This window comes from Acomys russatus, chromosome 28 (genome assembly GCF_903995435.1).
Source record: "Acomys russatus chromosome 28, mAcoRus1.1, whole genome shotgun sequence".
Lineage (NCBI taxonomy): Eukaryota > Metazoa > Chordata > Mammalia > Rodentia > Muridae > Acomys > Acomys russatus.
In genome coordinates, this window is record NC_067164.1 from 5,343,010 (window position 1) to 5,361,785 (window position 18,776).

An 18,776-nucleotide genomic window follows, 5' to 3' on the forward strand; every position below is an offset into this window, starting at 1 on the left:
GTTCTAACAGATTCTTCCAGAATCTTGTTATTGTAAATGAGGAATACATGAGAAGATGTGCCAGAGAGGGCTCTGGATCTCCTTGAGAGGGAGGCAGAGGCAGTTGTGAGCTGCCTGACTTGGGTGCTGGGACCAAACCGATCTCAAGCCCATAGACCTGGGCTTGTGCCCAGACTGCTGGGCTTACAGGCGTTTGCCATCACACTTGCAGACCTGATACTCTTATCCAAACACTGTTTCAAAGCCCAGGTTTGAAAGAGCACGTGACCTTGAATCCCTCTGCATTCCTGACCGTTTGGCTGCAGGAGAGGAAACAAAGGCCTACGTAACTATCTGGGTCGGTGATTTTTCAGGTATTTTGCATGGCCCAAATAATGCAATGCTTTCTGAAAGATGTTGAGATTTGGGACACATGGAGGTGTGATATGATACCTTGATAAGTAGTAAATGTGATGCTTTGACACATTTTCTTTTAATATTTTTATTTATTTATTTATTTTAAATTTATGTGCATCGGTGTGAGGGTATCAAATCTTGGAGTAACAGACAGTTGTGAGCTGCCATGTGGGTGCTGGGAATTGAACCTGGGACCTTTGGAAGAGCAGATGGTGCTCTTAACCACTGAGTCATCTCTCTAGCCCTGACACATATTCGTTTTCTTTTTCTTTTTTTTCACAGCTAGTACTTTATTCAGATAGCAGTCTCATTACACATGGTCCAAGAACACCCAAGTCAGAGCTCAAAATCAGATATTAAAAATTGGTCTTCAAACATCATAGCCGACAATGCCACGCTTGCCTATGATCTCTCCGACATAAAACCACATCCACACCTCAGTGGCCACCAAGCCATTCAGAACATCTTCCTTAACTGTAAGCTGTTTGAAGCTACCAGTTTTAGCACTTTCAATTATTTTTTTTATGCTCTGAATAGCTGTAGGGATTTCAGCAGGGGTTGGGGGAACTAGCTCAACCTTGGCGTACTGCCAAAATATGGCCAATCGAGGCTTCGAGTAAGTCACGGCAGCAGTTGCCAGCGCCGGAGCCTTCTCTACGAAGTTGCGGACGAACTTCGCCATGGCCTAAGGTGGAAGGTCCGACACATTTTCTTATGAAGACGCCGGAAGCAATTCTGATACTAGTTCCCAGGTCTCCTTGATCGGTTGTGGCTGTTGTTTGAAACCCACTGCTTTAGGTCATGTGTGAGGGCACTAGGTAAAAGTATAAGAAAATCTGGAAGCATCCCACTATAGTATTTACTCCTTGCTTTTTTTTTTTTTTTTTTAAGACATGATCTCATGTAGCCCAGGCTGGCCTTAAACTTGTTATATAGCTGAGGATACCCTTAACTTCTCATGATCTTCCTGTCTTTATCGCTTGAGAATTGTGGGACGGCAAGCCGTGTGACACCATGTCCTGCTCATGTCGTGCTGGGGATCCAACCCAGGGCGTCATGCGTGCTAGGCAAGCATTCTACCATTTGATAATGGCTCCATCCACAGATGACACTGCCTAGAGCTCCTGCCAGCACAGGCTAGGCCCTAACTCCAATCCCAGCATTGCAAAGAATAAACAACAAACAAGGACCCAAGAACTGAAAACCTTTTTCGTTTGCTTGTTTTTGCTTCAGTTCCCTCTTTCTGACCCCTAGCTCCCTACCCTGATGACTGTCTGGTGTTCCTAGAGAAGCCCTGGGAGGCCCCCCAAAACCTCAAAGGCTCCTGAGGCCAACTCATTCCCCTGGGATGGTGTGTGCTTGCTGGGGTCCCACAGAGGCTTGAAGAACTTGTTTTCTATAAGCTCTGACATTAAGGGTCCTTGAATCACTTTGTAAATTCCTTGGGGTCCCATAAAGAAGCAACAGAGCTTCTTGCTGGGTTTCCTTGGAAACTATAGGCTACATTCCTCCCCCTCACAAGCCACTGACCTCAAATAAGCCTTGGGAAACTTAAGCTGCCTGGGGGAGAGGTCTGGATAAATACACAGCCGAACACACTGCTGCCATGGCTTGCTCCCCTTTCATGTCTCTCTCCTAAGCACAATTTTCAGAGGAAAAATCCCATTATTTCCTTTATTGAAGTTTCAGCTGTACTAGAACTGAGTCACCTCTGACCACACCGCGGTCCAGACGTTTCCTGGAAACCACACTCAAGCCAGGTGGTTTCGTAGTGGCCGCATCCCTCTGGCCACACGGGGGCGCCAGAGGCTGCCGGGAGCCCTGATCAGGTCTGAGGCAGAATCTCACCAAGCAGCAGCGAAGGCTTTGCCTCCTGTGATGTCTTTAAACTGAGATGATAATTCTGCCCTCCGCGGAGGAAGCTTTCTCAAGGAGAAAGTGAGGCCAACAGATTGGGAACAGAGATCAAGAATTTCAGTCCTGATCACGTTTGGGTGCCCAGAGGCTGTAATTGCCTTATTTTTCTTTTCTCTTTCGTTTTGCCCCTTAGCTAGAATTTCTATAACCTGTTACAGAGAGACTTTTGATGACAGAACCCTTCCCAGAGTCCCAGAGGTCACCACTCTGACCAAACAACAAGCTTTCTGAAGAAGCAAACTAGCTAAAAAAAAAAGGAGGTGTCTGATTTTGCTGGTTTTTCTTTCTTTTTTTCTTTTTCTTTTTTGGTTTTTCTAGACAGGGTTTCTCTGTGTAGCCCTGGCTGTCCTGGACTAGCTTTGTAGACCAGACTGGTGTCGAGGTCACAGCAACCTGCCTGCCTCTGCCTCCCAAGTGCTAGGATTAAAGACGTGCGCCACCACACCCGACTTGCTGTTTTTCTTAAACTAAATGTCCTCTCTTAGCATGAGTTTGAAGATTTTTCCTCACGTCACAGCCTCTTATATATGGCCCTGCCACCATGGACTGGGTGATATCACCATGCCTTCCCTGCTGTGTAGACTGTGGCCCTCGGAAACTGGAAGCCCAAACAAACCTTTTCCGAGTTGAATGTTTCTGCCAGGAATTTCCACCACAGTCATACACAAGTAACTAACGATGTCCATCATGATTCTGTGAGCTCCCCAGGCTCCCTGCTTGGACGCTGCTAACAAAATCAGGGTCTGGACTGACGGAGGCCAAGGAAGGTGCCTGGTAAAGCAGAGGTGGTATCAGCTGTCACAGGCGTCACCTCTGAGGAGGCAGGCAGCGGTGCCGACAGAACTGTGCGTTCCTGCCACCTGGGGCTGTGCAGAGAGAAGTGGTCTAGGTATTGTGATGTTTTCCTGAAGCCTGTGCTACTGACCTTGTTCCAGATGAGGACAGGGGTTGGGATTCCAATGACTTCACAGCTCAAGTACACCTTGGCACCAGTGACATTCCTGATATCCTTGGGAGTTGTCACTATAGAAGGACCTACAAGAGAAGCCAGAAAGCCAAGTCCAGTTTTAGCAGCTCAGCAGCAGCCAGTATCCTAGCACTCACGTGCTTCTTCATGAGGTCCTCCCTGTGTGGATTATCAAAGGCATCTCAGAGGCCAGACGAGCCGGCTTCTTCCTGTCGCCAGCCTGGTATTACACTCTTTTTAGGGAAGACAAGAATGGAAATAAGCAAACCAGCAAACACAACAACAACAACAAACACAATTAGTAGGAAAAAAATCTGCTGCAAATGAAATTGTCTTCTTTTCCCCAGCCAAGCTTAAATGAGTTTTATTTTACCAGCTGTTTTGCATTAGCTGGGATTTTTCCATTAGCAGAGAGAAATTTCGGTTCTGAAATGCTTAATGTTTCTCTTCCTTTGGTTACCAGCATCTTGACTTAGAAGATGGTGCTAACAAACACCCACTCCTTGTATAATAAAAGAAAAAAAAAATTCTAAGAGGTTATTTGAAAATGCGCTGAGAGCACCCAGGCACTCTTGTTTGTTTAAGATTCAAGATGGCTGTCCTGAGGATTGTTGGGAGGTACAGAAGAAGGCGCCTGGGCATCAAGGCCAGTGGTAAGATGGTGTTGGAGAAAGCAGAGGCTCAAAATAGTGGCTGCCTTATGTTGGGACCAAGACCCCAAAGACGCCAAGCATGGTGACACACGCCTTAAATCCCAACACTTGAGAGGCAGAGGCAGGCGGATTGCTGTGAGTTCAAGGCCAGCCTGGTGTACAAAGCAAGTTCAGGACAGCTAAGGCTAATACAGAGAAAGCCCGAGGGGACTCGTTCTAAGGTTCTCAGTGGCTGGGTTCCCAGCAGGGAGCATTGGTAAAGGGGGCCCCCTCATGGTACGTGCTAAAGAGAGTGAGCATGTCTGGGGCCAGCCAAGAGAGGCCAGATGGTACCTCCATCCCTCAAGTTCTGGAACTCAGTAATTATCCTTGAGTAGAAAGGTCCTTACTCAGAATCAGCCCATGGCGGGCATCCCTTAATGCTGTAACGCCCATGGTGGGCATCCCTATGCTGTAACACCCATGGTGGGCATCCCTTATGCTGTAACACCATATGGAGTTGGTGAGCTGTGGCCCATGAACCAAACTTGGCTTCCTAGTTATGTCTGCATGGCCTCCAAGCAAAGAACAGTCAGCTCAAATGCTTGGGAAACAATAAAAGGAGGATACTGGAAGAAATTCACATTTAATGTCCATAAATGTTACTGGGACAGCCTCATCCCCTCGTTCGCAGATGTCACCCTGCCAGGATCAAAGTGGTGTGCATTCCAGACAGTGTGGCCTAAGTGTTGGTGAGCTGGGTCTTTGCAGAAGAAACTTGCTGATTCCTGCTTTAATCAACGGAAGACAGAGATGAGCAGGTAAGGAGGAATCAGGAGAAAGGCCCAGAATGCCAATCTGGCACCGGTTTTCTGGATCCAGTAGAAGCAAACTCAGTAGACAGCTCTGGTTTGGCCCTCAAACTCCAACTCCTGAAGTCAACAGATATGGAAAGAGTCATGGCTTTGCTCACTGCTTCTTCCCTGGAAAGAGTCATGGCTTTGCTCACTGCTTCTTCCCCCTGGTGGGCCTGCTCCCCAACACTGCAGGAAAGGCTTGCATACCTGTCTTTTACATATTATATTGCTCTAACATTTGAATATTAAAAATTACATTTATCTACTTTTTTTGGGCGTGTGTACACATGTGTGAACACGTGCCCACACAAGGTAGAGGCGGGCTTGGAGTGTCTTCCGCCATTGCTCTCCGCCTTACTTTTGAGAGAGGCTCTCTTGGTGAGCCTGAAGTTCACCAACTGCTTAGACCTGTTGGCTAATGAGCTCTGGGGATCGGCCTATCCTGGACCGGCTGGTGCTAAGCCAACAGCTTCACACCACAACACCTGGCCTGTGCACGAGTGACAGAGGCCTCAACGCAGGTCCCCAAGCTCCCACGGAGCCATCTCTCCATCCCACACACCTCCTTTTTAGTGGAGCAATTACTACCTCCCATCTGCTAACTTTGAATGCCAGGTCGCAGCCGTCACGGCCCTTCAAGAGAGACTTGGAACAGTGTACCTTGGAAGGAACACAGAGCTGGGAGCCTGGGTTCCCACAGAGGGACACTACTGCTGCCGAGCCAGGCTCCGCCCTCCTGGATGTTTTGGCCTGCTTCTGGAATGAGTAAGTTAATTATTCCCTCCATCTGGGGGTCTTCAAACCTAGTTAAATATCTAACTACAGGGTCATCCTGCCCCGGGGTCCTGGGAAAGGCACAGCCTTTACCTCCTGGCCTGGAAAGCCTACTTGCACAATCAGCACTCACAGGACATGGACTCTCCCCTTCCAACATCTATTTCCAGTGCATAGTAACGTCTTGACACAGCAAGGAAATGAGCCCAGTATGCAAGATTTTCCCACTCATCTCAAGGATTAGAAGCTTAAAAAAAAAAAAATCTCTTGGGATATTTTTTTTCCCCTCCCTTTGTAAGAATGTACAAAACAATTACAGTTTTGAGAGCTCTACATCTATTTCATGTCTCCTTCGCTATGCATCGAGGGCCATACACCTTGGCTGGGAGCGCTGGCAGAGGTGGACATGAGCTAAGCTGTGTTTATATGTATGTTTCTGGCTGTGTCTCAGACATTTCCTAGTCTGAATGCCCTGATAATAGAACTCAGGACTCGCCCTCTCCCTAGCTTCCTCTTGGCTTCTGAGACCCCCAGGCCTTGAAGGCCACACAAACCGGATCTGGCAGGCCTTTGAACTCTCTCCTACCTCTGTGAGCTCCCTCTCCCGCCCCCCCCCACCCCCCCCCCACAGGCTGGGGCAGCCTGACTGAGACCTTGAGAGATCTCAAGAGGTAGTTCTGGGAAAAATATACTAGTATGCTAAGGCTTTGAAGAGCTGGGGGGGGGAGGGGGAGGGAAGGAGGGAGGGGGAGGGAAGGGGGAGGGGGAGGGGAGGGGTGAGGTATGGGATGGGGTGGGGAAAGGCTGCTGCTCTTGAAGCAAAGCCTCACAGGAATACTGGAACGGTTCTATTGTGAGGACCAGAATGTCAGTTACGGAACCTGCGTTCATCTTCCCAGGGTCATACTTGGGTGCACCAGCCTCCATCAGGAGCAGGAACAGTGCCAGCAGTGCACTCTGTCTGGGGCCTCTGAGACAGGCCCCAGACCTCCCTCACAGTCTGTAAGCAGTTATTCTTTATCCTGTTTTCTTGAGACATGGCCTCCATTATGTAGCCTCAGGTTGGCCTGGAACTCATGATTGTGATGCTCCTGCCTCAGCCTTTTGAGTATTATTATTACAAGTAAGAATGCCATGCCCGAGTTTCCTTTTAATATGATTCACACACGGGTTTCTTTATGCTTTTTTTTTTTTTAATTAAAGACAAGGTTTCCCTGGGTAGCTCTGGCTGTCCTGGAACTCGTTATGTAGACCACACTGGCTTCAACTCAGAGAGCTCCAACTGCCTCTGTCTCCTAAGTGTTGGGATTAAAGGCTTGCCCTATCATGCCTGGCCTATGCTTTAATAAACTTTGGCCTAATGCTCTAAAGAGCTCTGTTCTCTTCCACAGTCTTTGTATATGAGTCCTCTCCAAGTATGTTTTTGTTTAATCTTGAACTAATTTTTGCTTCTCTTATGATGTACAGGCCAACTCCCCAAAGGCCATCTAATCGCTTCAGTCTATCCTGCCGAACCATTAGTAATGCCCCTCTGGTCTACCCATTAGCCACACACATGTGCATCTGCATCTGGACTCTCTATTCTGGCCTGTCTGTCTGTCTGTCCTCCACAGCGAGGTCTCCAGGCCCGCATTATAAACGTGGGCTGGGAAACTCTTGGTAAAGGCACAATGTGGATTATAGAAAGATGCGTGGTGTCGGTGAGAGGAAATGTTACTGCGGACCTAGGGACACCAACAGGGTAACTCCTGCGTGGAAAGAGAAGATGACGCAGAGCTGCTAGATGACGTGACTCCCCTGCCCCACCCCCTACCCTCCCGCCCCCCCCCCCCCCTGCGGGCAGAAAGGCCCTTACTGCACATATTCCACTGGGAAGCAACACGCTGCCAACAGCCATCTTCTACTCCCTGGGTGTCCCAGAGTTCAGTTCCCAAAGGTCCTGTTCTGCTTCAGCTCAATATCTCTATTATCTTTATGAAATAACTTCTCTTTCCATTCTTTCTTCCAAGAAAGCCAAAGAAAATTCAGGATGTATTTCTATCTCAAAGGATAAAGACATTAGGAAGAAAGGAAGGGAGGAAGGAAGGATAAAAGATAGACTTCAATTCACTCTCAGCTGATTTTTCTGATGCAAAATTCTCAAAATCAATTCTCAAGGCCAGTTCATGAGTCATGATATTGGCGCCTAAGTTATCCTCTGTGTCTGGATTCCAACTAAAAAGGAAAATCCCAGGTTTTTTTTTTTTTTTTTCAATGCATAGGGACAAACCCAAGATAAACTATTTGCTTCTCCACGCTCTTGTTCCACTAAGGATTTTAGGGTGGTAAACATCTGTCTAGCAAATATCCTGTCTATAGGATGTCTGGCTGTTCACTGCCTGTCTCTTCCTTACTCACACAGGCAACACAGAGCCAAGCTGCCACAGTGCTGCCAGGCATAGGGAAATGTCCACCACGAGGCTCTGTCCACCTCAGGCTCATCCATAGCTCACTATCTCAGATGTCTGTGTCCTAACCAGGCCACGCCTCTTTGCTCTCTCACCTACACAACTCAGTTAATCCTTACCCAATCTCTTTTGCTTCCAATCTTGCATACTTATCTTTCAAGTTCATTTCTTTATTTTTAAAGACTTAACCATTGCCCTCAAATCTTTTTTGTTTGCTTGTTTGTTTTTGGTTTTGTTTCTTTGAGACAGGGTTTCTTTGTGTAGCCTTGGCTGTCCTGGAATTCACTCTGTAGACCAGGCTGGCCTCCGACTCACAAAGATCTGCCTGCCTCTGCCTCCCAAGTGCTGGGATTAAAGGTGTGCTCCACCATGCCCAGCTGCCCTCAAATCTTAATATTACTTTCTTTTCTTTCTTTCTTTCTTTCTTTCTTTCTTTCTTTCTTTCTTTCGAATCATTCTTTGAGGGCAAAGAAGAGGGAGGCATGAGGTAGAGGACGAGGAGAATGAGGAAAGACAACCAGATCCCCAGTGGATCCCGGAGTGAGGAACCATATTGTACATTTGAAAGAAAGCTAAAATGTGATTAGTGAATCAGTGTCACCCTAGAAGTCCCTAGAAGTGCTTAGGAGCCTCCTGTAAATTCTCTGCTTGCATCTGCACTGTCCCCTCCAATAATGTTTCAGACAAATGACTCGGACTACCAGGTTATGACCTGAGAGTGTCCTGAGATATCACCAAAAATAGAGAGATGGAAGAATTACAGAGCATTGCAACTTGGTTCTGCAGAAGCCGGGAAAGGCAGTTGTAAAAGAGAAGATAGAGTTAAAACTCATTATCTTATTAAAAAAAAAAAAAAGGTGCAGGGAGGGATAAGGCACAAGAAGTGTGTGACCAATGCCGCGGCCTGTTATAGATCACAAGGCCCTGCCATGGCCGGAGCTGTCCCCACCACACCAAGCTCTCCTGGGAATAGAACACTTGGCTCTGGATCCTTGCTCACGATTTTAGACAAGCCACTGAGCCATTTCTACAGAATAAGAAGTTAGGGGTGCCTTTGGGGGTTTTGAAGGTTGTACCTATTTCTCATGAGTGTTCTAGAACACAGCCGGCAACATGAAGTTGGTTATTTTTGGGGGGGGGGGAGATCTACTGTCTGGTCTTGGACAATAATGCAACATACAGAGGTCAAGTAGAGGCCTGTGTCTGCGCAAGCACGCTGAGTACAATTTGTTAACCAGTTCACTCTCCCGTGGATGGGGTCAATGGAGCACACTGAAGTCTCACCTAATCCCTAGGAAGCGAATTTTTAAAAAAAAATCTAAAGCGTCTTAGAAAAAGTCAGAAGTTTAGTTTTGAGGCTGGATATATAGTCCACCTAACCTAAAGATGGCCAAAAATAAAATTCTCCCCTACAGGCTCTTCTTCCAGAATCACGTTTGGCCATGTGATTTTGGATTTCCTGCATTTCTCATTCCCTCCATCATCTCTGATTTTCCCCTCTAACAATTCACTCTTCCTCATTCTGCCCAGGCTCACTCTCTGTTCCCAGCAGTCACACCTGCCCTCCATGACTTGTCTGATGTCATTCTAGAATCTTTGCTGACACTGACACATGCTCCCCTTGGGATAGCCTTCTCATCTTCTCCCTTTCTTGAAGGTTTTCTCCTTGGGCAATTTTCTTTTCTTTTTTGACACAGGGTTTCTCTGTCCCAGACTCACTTTGTAGACCAGAGTGGCCTCAAATTCACAGAGATCCACCTGCCTTTGCCTCCCCAGTGAGGGATTACAGGTGTGCGCCACCATGCTCGGTTTTGCCTCTTGGGTATTTTTAAAAGCTGCTGCCCCCACATACTTCTTCCCTAAAGTCCTGTTGGGTTCAGAGCTCACTCCACACAGTCTAGCATTTTGTTTTCCCCTGTAGCTTTCCTGGCTGGACCCATGAGGATGACAGTGTCCTGATGGCATCTGAACATCCAGGAACTGTGAAATCAGACGTTCTCCATGGTTCACTGCAGGGAGGGAGAGCTAACACAGTGTCAATGTGTTAGCAGTCTCAGAGTCCCTGGTTAGACAAACAGAGCTGAGAAGATCGACACTGTCATGAAACGTACCCCTGTGCCATTGCTATCTACCTAAAGTGATGTCATAGACGCCTCTTACCAGCTGGTTGGCTACCCGTTGTGATTTTGTTTAGTCTTCCACTTGACTTTCCGTTGCAGTATGCTATGCTTTTTGGCTGCTGCCCACTAACCAACCAATTGGTATAGGAGGTCACCAGAAGATAGAATTAATTTGAAATCCATCACTCAAAGCCAATTCCCTGGGGGAGGGGGAGCGGGGGGGGGGAGGGCAGGAAGAAGGCTCGTCAATCGTCCTCACATACAAAATGGAGCGTTCTGCACCCCAGTGGCTGCTATTTCCATACTATGCTGCCCGCTGTGTATGTTAACACGGCATATACAGCTGGGTGTAAGGACTTCTCCAAGCTGGGGTGCAAACCTAGCTTGGTTCTAAATGATGCTGAGCCCTAGAATAGTTCACAGGGTGTGGGCACTCACACCAAATATGGGGAAAATGGGGCTTCAGGAAGATTTTATCCTCCACACATGGAGGCATTTCAGACAGCTTGGCAGGCGTCCCTAGATTGAGATGAGATTCCGATAACACTTCCAAGGGGAAAAGATGAAACAAAAGTTCAAAATGGGAGAAGAATAGTAGGAAGGCACTAAGGCCCAGAGGGGGAAGGGGATGAAGCAAGTAGAAGCTTCCTGATATTAAGCAGGGGGAAGCAGCAACTGTACAGCTAATTAAAGGGCAGAGCCATCTGCAAGGCAAGCCGTTTTGGGAACTTCCAGAAGTGGGGTGGCGCAGGAGCTGATATGGGAATCTCGCACACAATCTCAAGGGGGTCAGCTGAGGTCAGCAACGGCAGGAGAAGACATTGCTTGATCCTAAGCAGCACAGACCTTGTGCAATTCAGAGTTTCAGTTTAAGGACAACTCATATGGTTAAGTAATAGCTCCTAGCAATCATTAACACTGTAGTATAAATAAGGTACCGATACTTCCGAGTGATGGGGCCCTGCCAAAACACTGCTTGGTGGGAAAAGTGTGTGGGAGTGCTCCCCTCCACCCCTAGAAATAGATTGGGGGCAGCTCAGCAAGTTTAGACCATAAGCAAAACACTAGGAGTGCATGAGCGAGCACTTTAAGTGAATTAGTATTAGCTGTTGCTTATGATCTCAGCACTGACAATCCTTTGCTTCTCTGAATGAGGAGTGACAGGATTCAAGTGGCCTTTCAAGGGGTGATAATGGAGGTCCTTGAAGGATGAGGACACTCTGAGGACTAAGGGTCTGGAGGGCAAAGGAAGATGAAGACTTACTCCGCAGAACCTGCAGAGGGACCTAGTAACTGGGTAGTGGGGACAAGAAAAACTGTTACAAGCTGGGGGCCTAAAAGGCTAGAGGAGGCCACCATTCCCAGAACTGAAGAGGTGCTGGTGGCATTCTTTACCGCACTGACATGTTAAACACATGTTTTCAGTAGCCATGAACTGTCTTCATGACAGTTGCATACATGGTTATCACGGCAACTTGCCCACATGCACCCCTCATCACCCCCTCACAGCTCTGCTGGATTTGGACTCACAACGTTTAGATTTTTTTTTTTAATGAGTCTGAGGCATCACCTGGCAGAGAGAGGAGGCATCAGAAAGGACCAAGAATTTGGAGTTTTAAGCAGCACCCTAGGGCAAGCACCGTGCTGTTTCCATTTTAGCCTGGGAAGGCCATGTGGGTTCCCTTCTAGGGAAGAGATTCAGTTTTCATTCTCCCTCCACACGGGGAACCCCACAGCTGCTGTAGCTCATGAGGAATGTCATCCCCTGGCCAGATCAGACAGAAAAATGGAAGCATCCCAGCCTTGTATGTGCAGGCCTGGTCCTTTGGCGCCCACTTATCCGATGTAGCAAAGCCTGGTGACAGCACACCCAGACCCTGGTAATGACACTGCCTGGTTGGGGAGACACCCTGTTTTGGCTGCAGTGTTTGATGTTGAGGACTCCCTGAGTGTGGTGTAGCCTATTTTCTCTATGATAGACACAGTATTCAGATGTCTTTCTTCAGACCACGCATCTTATAATAGCTCCAAATCCCTTCCCAAGGTTCGCACAGACCAGGAAATGTGAACAGAAAAATTGCTTCTTCTTGCGATTTGCTGCTTATGAACAGACCACACTGATGGGATTTTCCTTTTGTCTTCCCTTTTCTTTTGTGGGTCTATCTACCATAAGTACAAGTGGGGTACTGACAAAGAGCCTGAATTCAGAGTTTGTCCCCACGCCCCCAAGCCTACTCCAGAATGTTCTAGAAGGGTCTGAGCCCCTCTCATGGATGATTCTGTCACATGTGATCTGGGATCCTCCTTGGAGGGACCTTGCATTAAGTCAAACAAGGAATGTCCAGGTGAGCAAGGTACGGGCTCCGACAGGCCTGGGCTGCAGCCAAGCCAAGTGCTGAGCTAATTTATTCAGCACAGACCCATCAAGCCGTAGCCCTTAACTACCACCCTAACACGTGACCGACTCATGTCCATACACGTTCAGTTAGGCTGGGTTTTATTCGGTGTAGGCAGATGGAAGAGCTGACTTTACAGAGTGTGCCTGTTTGAGGAGGAAGACTCCCTAGTTCCTTAGGCCTGCCTGGACGAATGGCTGACCATAAACCCAAGGTGTTCCGATATATGATCACTTTTTCCTATTCTGCAAGCACAGGACTGCCTAGGGGAGGTTTCCACAGGACGGAAGTACCAAGAGCCAAGCCACGCAGACACTTCCCGACTCTTGGATTTCTAGAAGCCTGGAGAGCTCCCAAAACTCCGCATCTATGAGTCAATATCAGCCCCCCTCCCCCATCCTTAGGCATCCTGGAGTCCTCTGGTACCCGAGTGGGATGGCTCTGTGATCTGGGGGCTTGCCCATTTCAGAAGAGGCTCTGCACTGACCAGTAAGGGCTGCAGGCTGGGTACAAATACATGTCCTTGAACCCTCCTCTCTGGGGAGAAATATGTATGTTGCTCTTTTAGCAACAGCAGGGTCACAGGAGCTGAGAACAATGGGCCATCAGTAGAGGATAAAGTTCCTTGGCATCCCAGGGACTGGATCAACCATGAGGGAGACTCATATTTTAGGAACCCCTTGGTTCCCGATGATAAAAATTTGCTGTGCAGTAGAATCTGTTTCCAGAGTTCAGCCTCTGGATGGGCTGGGCCAGCTGGGGGAGGTTCCAGCCATGTAAGTATGGGCCCACAGGATCTTAACCAGTGGTTTGTAGGCTCAATTTCTTTAACAATTATACTTTATTATGAACTCATTAGTAAAGTGCATCACACTTACAACCTGACTAATACAAACAATAGGAAAAGGAGATTAAAGAACACAATAATGAAACTTTAAGGAGATCGGCTCCTCGGAACTGTTCTCCTGTCATACTCAGCAGGCCCTCAGCAACCCCACAATTCAACCAGGGTTGCTGCTGGAACCTAGAACAGCAGCTGAGGCCCAGAGCCTTAGCGGGAGCCCAAAGCCTTGAAGCCTTCCCTGGAGCAGTTCTCTCTAGGCGCGTCAAATTTGTTTTGGGCATGTGTGTGTGTGTATATGTGTGTGTGTATACACACACACACACACATACATTCTCTCTCTCTCTCTCTCTCTCTCTCTCTCTCTCTCTCTCTCTCTCTCTCTCTCTCTCTCTCTCAGAGTCTCTACTAGGATTTTTTCAGCTGGCAACATCCAAGCTCCCCCGGGGAAGTGGTTGAATTTCTAAGAGGATAAACATCCCGCTCTCTCACTACTCTGCTCCTCATCCTATACTTGGGATCAACACAAAAACATGTCTATCTCCTCTTCAGCGGTTGCTAATTCAGTTGTGCATTAGACTCTCTTCCTAGTACCTGGAAAACACGCATGGTTGGGCCACATGCCCCATTCTGCTGTGGGGTTTGGCCCTGGGAAGTTTCAGTTGAGTGCTGCAAGGCAGGAAGTAGTGAGAGCAGAAGACAGGTGGGGAGCTGGAAGGGACAGGGGAAAGACAGGGTAGGAGAAAGAACAGTGGGGGCTGCTGCTGGGACTGAGAAGCAAGTCCCACTCAGAGGTCCAAGTGTTGAAGGTGCATGGGGACAGCCCAGTGAGCTGGCTCTGGGTGAAGGGTACGGAGACTTGACAGCGGGTTCTGTCTACTTAACCTGTCCAGGCACTGTTTGTTAGAAGCAGCGAGTTCGCTGATCTTTCTGAGTCTGAGCCGTTCTCCTTATTATTGGCCATTTTTCATTTCTGTGAGTTGGAAGCACTGGTTCACTGGCTATCCCACCCTGCCCCATTCCTGCCCTCTTGACCTTCTGCTCTAGAGTCTGGGTCTAGATGGGGCTTCTCCCTGTGAGCCCGTGGGCATCGCTCCTGGTATCCCACCCCCACCCCACCCCCTGCTCCCCAACCCCTCCCACGCCGCTTTGCTCCCTCCTTGTCAGGTGGCCTGTTAGGGTACCTTCTGGCTTTGAGAGGACCGAGGTGTGGTGCCAAGAGGGATCAGGCTTCCGGAGGCACAGCGGTTTGCGGCCCCTGCTAAACTGGCTGATGTTTTACCCGCCAGGCACCAATCTCCTTCTCAGCTAGAACTTCCATGCTTACAACTGCTTGGCAGACAATCCCAGACATGAATCAGCCGTGCATAACTGAGCTCTCCCTGTTCTCAGTGCTTTTCCATCCCAGCCTGTGCCCTCTGGCTATTTTCTGTGTCGTTCTGCGATGCCCACAAAAACCGCAAGCTCTCAGCTATTTGCCCCCAAGTCACACCCTCTGTTTTCTATTCTTTGCTGAAGTGTTCTCGGATTTTCTCCCAGTTTCCTAGTAGGATTTAGCTTTTCTTCTTCCATGTTCTGCATTGTCTACTATTGTTCCCAAGGCTTAGCCTGGGACAGAGGTCTTGCTTCTCTTTGTGGCCAACCCTTCTTGTGTAGGCCTTGGGTGCGTCTCGTCTGAACTACGCTGCTGTATGTTTGCTTTGGGTGTCACTGTGATCTCCCTATGTGGCTTGTCATAACTAGAAAACAGTTTTTTTTTTTTTTTTCTGAGTGCCTTGAGTTTAGTCTGTAGCCCAGGCTGGACTTGAACCTGCAATCTTCCTGCCTCAGCCTCCAGAGTGTGTGGGATTACAGGCCTGCAGCACCAGGCCTAGGTGGATGCAGTACTTTTAGAAGGATTGAGGGGAACTGAATGCAAAGCACCAAAGGTCAGGTGTGCCTGGGTCCCTCATGGAGCCAGCCCTTTTCCAGAGGGTTCTCTTTATGGAGCGAATACCATCTCTATCCTTGTGGCGTTGGTTTAAGTAAAATCGTTTCCTCATTAGACAGGTGGGATTTCACAGGTCTCTCTTTTAGAACAGCCACACAGATAAAGAAGAGACTGCTTTATAAGCACAGGGATTCAAGTGGTCTCCAAAGTCTTGAAGTTGTAGCTTCACGTCTCTTGGCTACATTCTCAGGGAATCTCTTCAGGAAACTACGTGACCCTTTTAGGAATCTGGGGTGCAATGACAATGCACGGATCCCTGAGTTCAGTTAAGCTGGGCAGCTTCAAGCATCAAGGTCACATTGATCACAAGCTTCATCTGCAGGTGGATCTCGGAAGTCAAGGCCAGCCTGGTACATGTAGCAAGTCTCAGAGCAGCCAGGGTTACAGAGTAAATCCTGGAGATAGGGACAGAGACATACATACATACATACATACATACATACATACATACATACAGGCAGACAGACACACACTCACACACACACACATACACACATGCACACACACACACACACACAGAGACAGAGAGAGAGACAAAGAGACAGAGAGACAGAGAGACAGGATGAAAGAGAGATGGAAAGAGAGACAGATAACACAGGGAGTGAGGGATGGAGACAGGGAAAGAGAGGGAAGGAGGGAGGGAGGGAGGAAGAGACCTGTGGGAAACGATGTAACAGTTGATGGAATGCCATGTGCTATGGTTTGGGGATGGCTGTGCCCAGGTTCATGGGTGAAGGTCCCTGGTTGGCGCTGCTCTATTGGGAGAAGGAGGAGATGCTAGAAAGTGGGACCTGGTTGAAGGTGATGTGCCTTTGAAATATATTTTTAACCTCTGGCTCCTTCCTAAGGAATGTGAGAGAAGAAATGCTAAGTCCTCTAAGGAAACTAGAAGAATCTCAGAGAACGCCCACCAAAGGACAAAAGACATAGGGTGCTTCCTGGCCACCATCTGGTGAATCCATTTGTTCTATCATGTCCTTGCTGTATGATGTGGCCCAGAAACATGAGCCCAAACAAGTCTTTCCTCCTTTAAAACTGTGTCTTTCAGGTATTTGTCACAGCCAACGAAAAGGCTGGTTAGCACTTCAAGTAAATCAAATTTCCGCACTGTATGGTCTTAGACAGGCAAGGACAAGCAGGAAGGGAGGAATTCACAAAGGTGTGCCATGAACTAAGTGCTGGCTGACGTGAAGGGTAGGAAGACGGAGGCATTGTGCTTCCTACCTAGGATTATAATCCAAGAAGTGTGGACAGGCAAATAGACAGACAACTGTAACACAGATAGACTGTCGCTGCCTCTACCGTAGATGTAAACATATTTGGCTGTGTGTGGTGGCACATGCTAATAATCACAGAACTCTAGGAGGCCAAGCAAGCAAGATCATGAATTGGTGGACAACCTGGGCTCAAAACAGCAAAAACTAAACAAACAGAAATATTCTCATCGAGTACGTGAGAACCAGATTTATTCAATAGGAAAAGAGCTTTGAAAATATATGTGTTCCTCACTCCCATTCCATACTACTAATAAATAAATGTTCTAAAAGTTTAAAATAGTGGATGAAGATAGGTAAGGAAATTCCAGGCAGGGGACCAGAATGTTCGAAGATGTTGGTGACTGTAATATTTTATTTTTTTTGGCATTGGGTTTTACACTCGATATGAGTTATAGACATCCACTACTTCATCTTGATTTCCATAACAATCTTGAGGGCTAATTAAGCTCTTTTATAGATAGAGAAACTGAGTTTCAATGTGTCGGGTGTCTTCTGTGTGGCCACAGAGACAGTAAATGGATATGTATCTGGCTTTTCTGAGCCCGAACAAAACTTTTCTCTTTGCCACGTGGTGCTTGGTCCAGTACAGCTAAGATGTCCTGCCAAGTCTGGTTTGGTTGGAGGGCCAAAGTATTCGAGGAAGGAAACGGCCAGACTAGATGGCAGAGCTTCAGTGTTAGGTCAAGGAGGTGGGTTGTGTCTACAACCTATCAAGATGTAAAGGAAAACAAATGTATTCATATCTTGGAGAAGGTCTAAAATTACTAGAATCATAACTATGGTGATAGCTTATCATCTACCCTTTGGCTCGAGATGACTTCATGGGTGCTAGCAGACTGGGTCAGGGTAAGAAGTTTGGATTCTAAACTCCAAATAGTTGAGAAACACCCTCCTTATCCCTCACGCTGGGCAGATGACAACTCCACCAAATGGTTTGCTTCCTACCCGTAACTTTAAAATGGCAAACTGAGGAACCCAGCTCTTCTTCAATGAAATGTCTTAAGTGTTTTCAATTAATGTTTAACGTAAGGGTCAGTATTTGCAAACACGCCTGTTGTTTTGTCTTGCAAATCATGGAGGAGATGGTATAGGTATAGAAATTATTGCCTATTGCTGAAGTCCTGTGAAAACAGTGTGAACGCTCAACCTAGCAAGCCCTCCTTGGTGGAGCCCATCAATATCTCATGTTAGGGACATTATACATGCGCTAGGTTTACACTGTCACCTCTAACGACCACTAAAAAAGGAGAAGGGTCTGTCCTATTGAACTTTACTAAACGACAAAGTGCAGGACAAATCAGATCTGGCCCTAAGGATCCTCTGGGCCCTTCTTTATTGTCATCCCCCCTCCTCAACTCTGAGCTCAACCACAGTGAACTTCCTGTGGTTTCTTGTGTCTTGCTCTTCCTGGCCCCTGAATTCTGCACATTCCAGTCTGTTTCTAGAACATTCTCTCCATTTCCCCCAAATTAATTCCTACGCGTCCTTTCAGTTTGACACCAAAATCTTTCTCCCCCTCCACTCCTTGAGTTTCCCACACCAACTTTGTTCGGAATGGGGGTCGGGGATGGGGCTTGGTTTCTTCTTCCTCCCCTCCACATTCATCCTTAGTGAAGGCTTTGCGCAGTGTGCTTAACCCACTAGACTGGAGACTCAGTGCCAGTAGGGGAGATGATTTATTCTCTATAGTTTTTTTTTCCCCCTGAGGCTCAGTGCCTGGCATGGAAGGGATGGATGATCAACAAACTCCCGAGCCACAGAAATGAAGTTTCTGCCAGAACACATACCCAGCTTACTATTTTCATATGATGGTTTAAATAGTAAAAGTTCAGAAGTCACTCCAAGAGGCAGCTTTTCCTTGCTGTCACTTATTAAAAATGACTGTGTAGGGCTCCTGATTATACAAACCAGCTAGGTGCTACCATGCTAGTCTACAGTTCCTACGCAGGCATGTTTTAGCATTTGGAAAGGCTCAAGTGCAGGGATTTTGATTAATTGTGACTTACGTATGTACTAGTCCTCAGCTGTTTGTAGGTACAATCTGTGAGTGTTTGGGCTTGCCCTGCCTGGGCTCCTGAGTCAGCTCCCAAGGACAGCCTTGAAATGGCTAGAGTTGCTGAATCTGTGTTTTTATGCTTATAGTAACAGAGGTCATCTGTTAA

At 47.5% G+C, this 18,776-nt stretch overlaps 2 protein-coding genes across 2 annotated transcripts in view; both read right to left on the bottom strand.

Moving 5' to 3' along the window:
• The window catches only part of Igfbp7 (insulin like growth factor binding protein 7), a 61,649-nt gene that overhangs the window by 4,964 nt on the left and 37,909 nt on the right, over positions 1-18,776 (bottom strand). The window contains exon 2 of the mRNA XM_051170713.1: positions 3,239-3,348. Within this exon, the coding sequence (XP_051026670.1) occupies positions 3,239-3,348 (110 nt within the window). The remainder of the gene's footprint in view (positions 1-3,238; positions 3,349-18,776) is intronic.
• Positions 666-1,098, bottom strand: LOC127210933 (ATP synthase subunit g, mitochondrial-like). Its single transcript, XM_051170714.1, has one exon. The coding sequence runs from the start codon at positions 1,076-1,078 to the stop codon at positions 767-769; it is 312 nt and encodes a 103-aa protein (XP_051026671.1). The 5' UTR covers positions 1,079-1,098; the 3' UTR covers positions 666-766.

Excerpts from the sequence above, each read along its gene's own strand:
- LOC127210933 (XM_051170714.1), bottom strand. The coding sequence starts at position 1,078 with ATGGCGAAGTTCGTCCGCAACTTCGTAGAGAAGGCTCCGGCGCTGGCA.